At 70.7% G+C, this 7,500-nt stretch overlaps 2 protein-coding genes across 2 annotated transcripts in view; both read right to left on the bottom strand.

Moving 5' to 3' along the window:
- Positions 1-1,014, bottom strand: part of MNEG_7952 (hypothetical protein) — a gene marked incomplete at both ends in the record, with an annotated part of 3,659 nt that extends 2,645 nt beyond the window's left edge. The window contains 2 exons of the mRNA XM_014043575.1: positions 105-243; positions 1,003-1,014. Of these exons, the coding sequence (XP_013899029.1) occupies positions 105-243; positions 1,003-1,014 (151 nt within the window). The remainder of the gene's footprint in view (positions 1-104; positions 244-1,002) is intronic.
- A 1,659-nt stretch (positions 1,015-2,673) lies between these two features.
- Positions 2,674-7,500, bottom strand: part of MNEG_7951 (Histone-lysine N-methyltransferase trithorax) — a gene marked incomplete at both ends in the record, with an annotated part of 5,801 nt that continues 974 nt past the window's right edge. The window contains 7 exons of the mRNA XM_014043574.1: positions 2,674-3,801; positions 4,010-4,159; positions 4,412-4,612; positions 4,748-5,235; positions 5,531-5,756; positions 5,994-7,020; positions 7,259-7,493. Of these exons, the coding sequence (XP_013899028.1) occupies positions 2,674-3,801; positions 4,010-4,159; positions 4,412-4,612; positions 4,748-5,235; positions 5,531-5,756; positions 5,994-7,020; positions 7,259-7,493 (3,455 nt within the window). The remainder of the gene's footprint in view (positions 3,802-4,009; positions 4,160-4,411; positions 4,613-4,747; positions 5,236-5,530; positions 5,757-5,993; positions 7,021-7,258; positions 7,494-7,500) is intronic.

Here is a 7,500-nt window from a genome sequence, read left to right as displayed (position 1 = left end):
ATGTTGCTCAGATGCGACCCGCACTGTCTCGCAGCTCGTGTGGCGCGGGGCCAGCTCTGGCGTGATTCCCGAAGCCTCCGCTGTGGCCGCGCCCAGCCACGCACCCTTGTCTGGCCCCAGCTTGTGCAGGATAGCGTCAAAGGGGCCTTGCTCCTCCAGCGGCCGCGCCGTGTCGATTGCCGCGAGCTCCAGGCCCGCCGCCGCCGCAGCACGCAGCGTGGCGGGTGTCAGGTAGCGCTTGGCCTGTTGATTGAAGAGCATTACATGTGATGAGTTGCGGGTACACCCGCGGCATGGGCGCATGCCAGCGGTGTGCTCGCGCGACGCACACCGGGTCGGTGGCGCTGCTGCCGGCGCTGCTGTTGCTCCTGCTGCAATGTTACGCTCAATTGAGCTTTAATCTTGTTAGTGACCCAAATTAACACGCAAAGTAGCGCTGCTTCGGTGGCCTGATTGGTTGTCAGGTTGTGTGTGCACTTGCCGACACGTTGCAGGCGGCACCCACCTTCTTCGCAAGCAAAGCACAACCCACTCGATAATTTTGGCTGTCATAACGCTCCCGTTCCTCGGAGGCCATGCTCTCAAAACTGATCTGTTGTTGTTGGTCCTCTTCACGCGTTATTTTCACTTGCGATTTTTCTACGACCTTTCAACGCGCTGCTCGTGATCCAGCGAGCGCGGCTGGTGCCCCAGGGTCCCTTCCTGGAGCTGGGAGCAAACCTGTCACTGCTGATGATCCCTCGGTGCCCCACCTGGCAGGACCCACCTGGCCTGCACTTTAAGATACAGAGCTAATTGAGCTAAGTGAATGGAACCTGCAGGCAGCATGCTATTTGATTCAGGCATGATGCAAGTGCACAACCCCTGCCAAGCAGGGGGCTGGTATCACTGTACTGTAGGGGCCCCCTCGTCATTGGTCAACCTGACTTGCAGCGCCTCGCCAGCGCCACAGCGGCACAGCGTGATGCTCCAGCAGCAGGTCAGGCACTCCAGCAGGCTTACCATAAAGGACATGGCAGAATGCAATGTGAAGGAAAACACAATCACTGCCAAGTTCTTGTACGTAATGGAGAATCTCCAGGGGAAACGACAGTTGCCGTAACATCTTCGCCACGGCCAATTCGTGCCAACGGCAATGGAGAATTGCGTGCAGTGGGCAGTGCATGTGCCCGTGCCAACCAGGGTGCATCTTGCATGTGGGTGGGTCAAAACCCCATGCCGCCACAGGCTGCTGCCCCAAGGCACGGATATCATAGAATGCACGGGCCCTGCCTGCCTCCGCCTGGGGTGCGTCAGCCCACGATCCCTGTTAGTTGGGACGGGCTGCGTCAATGATGCTAGCCCACCATGCCGCCAGGGGCTCAAGCCCTGGTGTGTGCGGCCCGCCTGTGCTGTATACGGGGGTTCCTGCAGGTGTTTACGGAGGTTCCTGCAGCGCCGTTTGCATCCAAAGGAAAGAGGGAGACGCGGGCACAAAAAGGGACGCTGGCAAGCACAAGAAAGCCTGTCTGTTGATACACAAAAGAATAGGAGGTCAATCACCAAAGGATAAAGGTGCAAAAGTCAAAATCGTGCCTGCGCTGTGAGCGTGGCGCTGGCCCGTCGGTGTGCGCGCTTGCGCGCCTCTCGGTTTGAACCGGTGTTGCAGCTGCGGCAATTCCCAGGCTGCCCGCGCAGGCGCAAAGGTGCGCAGGCGACAGTGGCAGAGGCGGCAGTGTGAGCCATGAAAGGCTGCGCAGCCCGCCACGGCGCACGCCACTGGCAGGTGCGGGGTTAGCGGCATGCTATCCGGAGGGGGATCGCTTGTGCAGCTCACACTCGCGTCAAGGTCCGTGCACCGACTCTGCGCCCTGCATCGCCCAGGCACAGGATCTCCCCCCAAAAGCGCTTCAATACGCGGGGTTCAACTGCACCGTGAGAAAAAAAGAATCAGGCCGGCAGCGTGTGTGAGGTGCCCTTTTTACAGGGCAGCGGCTGGCAGCCCGAGTGCCTGTGGGAACGACGCACGAGTGCAAGAGAGACTGGGGGTGAGAGAAGCGTTCAAGCCGGAAAGCGCGCGGTGGGCGGGTAGCCATGGTGGTTGCAACGCCGAGGGTAACAAAGAAAAGGTGGTGGGGGGACAAGAAGTCGGGTGTCGCATGGTGGTGGAGAGGGCGCGGCGCGCAGCACGACGCCCCGTGGGGATGGGTCCTGGTGTGTGACGCTCGTGCTGCCAATGCACCACGCCGCGCTGATTGGATGAATGCGTGCCACCCGCGCAGTCCGGGCGCAAAGTGGGTGCAGTGGGGCGTGCCTGCCTGCGTGCCAATGCGTGCGGGAGCGCCAGGTTGCGCCTCGCGACAGGTGTGATCTTTGCACCCCAGCCGCGCACCGGGCCTGGGCCCTGCTGTTGGGAGGCGGCCTTGCCGGGAGCGCCCAAACGTGTGTCAGGCGCCGAGGCTAAGCCGCACTGACACAGTGGCCACGAGCATGGCCGGGTAGACCATGGTGTTCTGGTGACTCACGGACGACGACGCCGGCGCTGAGCCGGCGGCAGCCCTAATATTCCACGCCAACCCATCCGGCATGCTGCCACGCTTTCGGCGCGGCGCTGTCACCTGGACACCCGCGCGGCCAGCGCGCAGGGAGGTGGCCTCGCTACGCCGCTGAGCAAGCGGGCGCCGAGCAGGCGCGCTAGGTGGTCTGCGGCTCCTGGTGCTGCCTCATGTGTGCGGCGTGCTCCTGGCGCGCCACCAGCTGCAGCTGCTCCAGCAGGGCTTGGTCCTGCTGCGCGGCCAGCTGCTGCCGCAGCTTCTGCTCCAGCGCGGCCGCGTCAAGCAGCGCCTGCTGGCGCCGCATGCACTTCTTGGGGGCAGAGTCGGTCCCACACTTGCCCTTGCGCTGCACCACGCACACGGCGCAGCGCCCCGGGCGCCCCTGCTGCCCAGTCGTTCCGCCCAGCACGGCGCCGGCCGCGCCAAACGCCTCGCCGAGCGCGCACGCGTCGGGCAGGCCGCCGCTGCCCCCGCCGAGCAGCGCGCCAAACGCGGCCGCGCCGCCGCCCGGGCCGAGCAGGGCGGGCTGCAGCGTGTGCAGGAGCCCGGCGCCCGAGCCGCCTCCGGCCCCAGCTGCGGCTGCGGTCGCGGTGTCGCCGGCCGCCGCCAACTGCTGCAGGCGCTGCAGCAGGTCGGCGGGCACGCCGCCGACAGCGCCGCCAGCCAGCAGGCATGCGTCCCCCGCAGCCTCCAGCACCTGGCCGCTCGCCAATGAGGAGGCCGGCGCCAGCAGCGGCGCGGGGGCCGAGTGGGTCGCCCTCCGCTTGGCGGCCGCACCCATGCCGTGGTGTTGGTGCGCGAGGCCGCCCTCGTCAGCGTCCTCCTCCTCGCTCGCCGCGGCGCTGGCGGCCACCGCCGAGCCCTCACCGGACAAGCTGCGGCGCCGCTTGCCCCCCGCCGCTGCCGGCGCCGCCGCGGTCGAGGCCGCGTGCGCGGCCCGGCGCGCGCGAGCCACTGGCGACGCGTCCTGGCTGTGGGGGCCACCGCACTTGATGCCCGTCAGCAGCTCAGCCGCCTCCATCTCATCGTCAGCCATGCGGCCCCCAGCCGCCGCTGCTGCCCCCAACGCTGTCGCCGCGGCCCCGGGTACGGCGGCTGCCAGCGCGACCGCGGCGGCGGCGGTTGCGGCGGCGGCGCCCTCCTTGATTTGGGTGTCCCGCGCGTCGCGCTCGCTGCGCAGCGCCTCCAGGTCAAAGCCGGGGGAGGTGGGGCAGTGCGCCGGGCAGGCCACGAGGCGGCGGCCGTCAAAGCGCTCGTCGTCGCCCTCCTGTGTGCGGGTGCAGTCGCGGCCATGAGAGTGTGATTGCATGTTGCCGCGTTGTCCTGCGCGTGCATCGGCGAGCTCGGATGCCGCTGCCGCGCTCGGGTGGACCTTGGCCACACGCGGCGCCAAAAACGCCTGCGGGTGCGCTCTGTCATCGTGCCCTGCCGAGACCGCGCCTACCCACCCCCCAGCCAGCGCATGCCTCACTCACCGAGAGGTGACAGCCCATCTTGCGGGCGCAGGGCAGGTGCAGCTCGTGGCCGCACGTGCGTGCGCACCAGCACGACAGCGTTGCGCCGCGCCGCCCGCACTGTGTGCAGCCTGTGTCCATCCCGCGGCGGACGGCAGCCGCCAGGCTCAGCTGCGGGGACGAGCGGGGTGGCAGGGGTGCAGTGAGCACACGCGCGGTCAGCAAAAAAGCGGCGGCGCGCCACGACGGCGCAGCAGCACCCGCAGCAGGAGGTGTCGCAAGGCACAGCGGCGCCGATGCCGACGTGCTTCGTGCAGCCGGCCAGCCCCAGCCCCGCCTCAGCTCCCAGCCCCCAGCCCTCAAACCCCCAGCCCCAGGCGGCGACGGGCCCCTGCCCCTCACATTGCCCCTGCCCCAGCGCACCAGCCGTCCGGTGCTGTCGACAGACACCTCTGGCGACCAGAGTGCGCAGTCGCGGTGCACCCACTCCAGCTGCCCGTTCTGGATCTGGACCGGCATGAAGGGGCCCAGCCCCGCGTCGCCGCCGCCCTGGCACAGCGTGCAGCGGCGCTGCGGCTGCTCCGAGGCGGGGGGCCGGTCGTGGCTCGGCGCGGAGGCGGGCTCCTGGAGGGGGGAACGCGGGGGTCGGAGGCGGGTGCAGGCTCGCATGGGGCGGAGGAGGGGTGAAGGTTGGCGGAAAGGACCACGCCGGCAGTGCCGCGACACAGCCGGAGCGCGGTCAGCGGCAGTCAGTCGCACCTGCTTCACCGCAACAGGCGCCTGCTGCACAACTGCCTTCGCCACCTGCGCCGCCACAGTAGCAGGCGCCGCTGACGCAGCTGGCGGCGGCACGGCCGGCGCTGCCGCAGCGGGCGGCGGGGCGGCGGCGGGCGGGGCCGCTGCCGCCGGCATGCCCGCCCCGGCGGCCGCAGCTTGCGCCTGCTGCAGCGCGGTGGGCGGCAGCCACTTGGCGAGCGGGCCCCTGGTGGAGAGCCGCCCAACGTAGACCTGGCCGCCCAGCACCATGGCCACCTCCATAGACTGCCGCCCCTCATCGGTGCGCCACTCGATCATGTGCGGCGCGCCCGGCTGTGCGAGCGCCGCCGCGAGCGCCTGGTGCAGCTGCACCATGCCGCTGCTTGCCTGGCTGAGGCTGCTGCGCGCGCGCTGCTGCTGCTGCTGCTGCTGGAGCGCTGCCGCCGCCGCCGCCTGCTGCGCGATGAGCTGCTGCTGCAGAGCGGCAGCCGCTGCAGAAGGGCGCGCAGGGCCGGGGACGGGGGCTGAGCTGCCGCTGTGGGTGCTGCTGTTGCTGACACGTTTGCGGCCACGCCGAGCCGCTGCGTTAAGGATGGTGGCCAGTTGAGAGGAGGGCCGTTCTCAGTCTTTGTGGACAAGGTCACGCGGCCACCTTGTCAGGTGCCAGACTCACAGCCCGCACCAGGCTCAGCACCGGTCAACCCTGCACCGCCTGTGCTCAGCCATCCCAAGCTTTGATGCATGCAGGTGCGGCTGCGCGGCAGGCCCCCACGCAGGCACACCCACCGGCCCCAGGGTCGCTGCTGTTGCCGCCGTCCTCGTCGTCGTCGCCGCCGCCCCTGCCGCCGCCGCCGCTGCCCGCGCCCGCGAGCTGGTGCACGTACGTCTCCCCCTGCATCCAGCCCGGCGCGCGGCGCTGGCGCTGGCTGCGCTCAAGCGCCAGGGCCGGCTCGCGGCGCTCCCAGAGGTCCTCCGTCGCATCAGGGGGCAGCAGGTCGGCGCGCGCCCTCTCCTGCGGGGCCGCGACGGGACGCGCGCAGGGGGCGCATTGCTTGGGTGCACGGCCAAGGCTGGGGGATGAGGGATTTGGCACGGCTTGGGTGGCGGCGGTGCGTAGGTGGTGGGGGGTGGAGGAAGGGCGGTGCTGCCTGCTGCACCCCAGCAACGCGCGCCGGACTGCGGGACCCTAGCAGCCGACCTGAACCACACCGCACCCCCCTGTACGCTGTGGGCCCCCACCCACACCCACCTGCACGACAAACAGCAGCGCGTGCGCCTCGCTCGGCCCCTGCATCCCTGCCCGCGCGAGGTCTGCCGCGATCGCCGCCGCCGCCGCCGCCTTCTCGGCGGGGTCGGCGCAGCGCAGGGAGGGGCGCGGCCGCCAGGGCGGCAGGGCGGCCTGGAACTCGGCGCCGATGCGGATGCCCTCCTCCTCCTCCTCCCCCTCCCCGGCCTCTCCGGGAGCGGCCGGCGCGGGGCCAGCGCCAGCCGCGGCCAGGGGCGTGCCGTCCTCGCCGCCCGCGGCCTGAGCAGTTGCGCCTGCGCCCGCCGCCGCCGCCGCCGCCCCGCGGGCCGAAGTAGTGACTGCGGCGCCAGGAAGCCCCCGCGGCGTGCGCAGCTTGCGGGGCGACTGCATCCACTTGCTGTCGTCGTCCTCCCCGCCCTCGCCCTCCTCCGCACCCTGGCCGGCAGCGCCCCCGGCCGCGTCAAACACGGCCTCGCCCGGCACGTCCAGCCTCGGCGGGCGCGCGGCGGCGGCGCCGGTCATCGGCCGCTTGCGCTGGGGAGCCGTGGGCGCCTCCGCCACAGTGTCGCCTGCAGAGGCGGGCGCAGCGGCGGGCGCCGTGGCACCCCAGACGACGAGCGCGGGCGGCTCGTGCGCGACCGTGGGCGCTGCGGTCAGGCCCGTGGGGGCGTGCGCCTCCGCCGCGTGCGCCTGCTGCTGCTTGGAGGGCGACACGACGCGTGTCAGCTGCACGACGCCGTCGACGCGGCCGCTGGCCAGCTCCAGGCCCAGCCGGCGCGCCGCCTCGTCGGCGGCGCCGACTGCCTCATCGGGGCTCCCGCCCCTATCACCGCATGGCGGCAGAGCGGCGGAGGCGGCGTCCGCGGCCGCAGAGCCCTGAGCCTGAGCGCGCGGGCGCGGCCCGGCGGCGCCAGAAGGGCTGGCGCGGCCCGAGGCGTGGCCGCGCTTGGGGTGCTTGTGGTCGAGGCCCTTGATCTCCAGCCAGCGGCCCAGGGAGATGGCGGGCTCGCCGGGGTGCGCCACCTTGATGCTGTGTTGGGGTGCACGTTGCCGGGTGGACGTGGTTTGTTGTTCAAGGGCGGGGAGCCAGCAGCCAGTCGCCGTCGAGACGGCCCGGGAACGGCGCTGGCAGGGACGCGGCACATTCGCAGGATGGAAGTGGGCCCGTTGCCCTGCACGAGGGGCTGCTTGAGACGCATGGCGGTGCCTGGTCCCTTCTACTCAAAACCAGACCCGGCCACCCCTGTACACCACCCACGGCCACCGACCTGAAGCGCCACTTCTTCGCGGCGGGGATACCCGAGTGCCGCTCAAACTCGGTCGGCGACACGACGTACTCAGCGCAGCGCGGGTCCCGCCGCACCGCGCCGCAGCCGGTGCACATGCACTTGACTGCGCGGCGTTCCACCAGGTAGAGGCCCGCGTTGGAGTTGGCGCAGACCTGCAGCTCCGCCGGGACGCCCTGCAGGGCCGCCTGCAGCTCCAGCGCCTGGGTAGGCCCGTCTGTGGG

The sequence above is a fragment of the Monoraphidium neglectum genome, assembly GCF_000611645.1.
Source record: "Monoraphidium neglectum strain SAG 48.87 unplaced genomic scaffold scaffold01460, whole genome shotgun sequence".
In the NCBI taxonomy this organism is placed as follows: Eukaryota; Viridiplantae; Chlorophyta; class Chlorophyceae; order Sphaeropleales; family Selenastraceae; genus Monoraphidium; species Monoraphidium neglectum.
The sequence above is the reverse complement of the archived record's forward strand: the minus strand, read 5'-3'. Positions and strand labels throughout refer to the sequence as shown.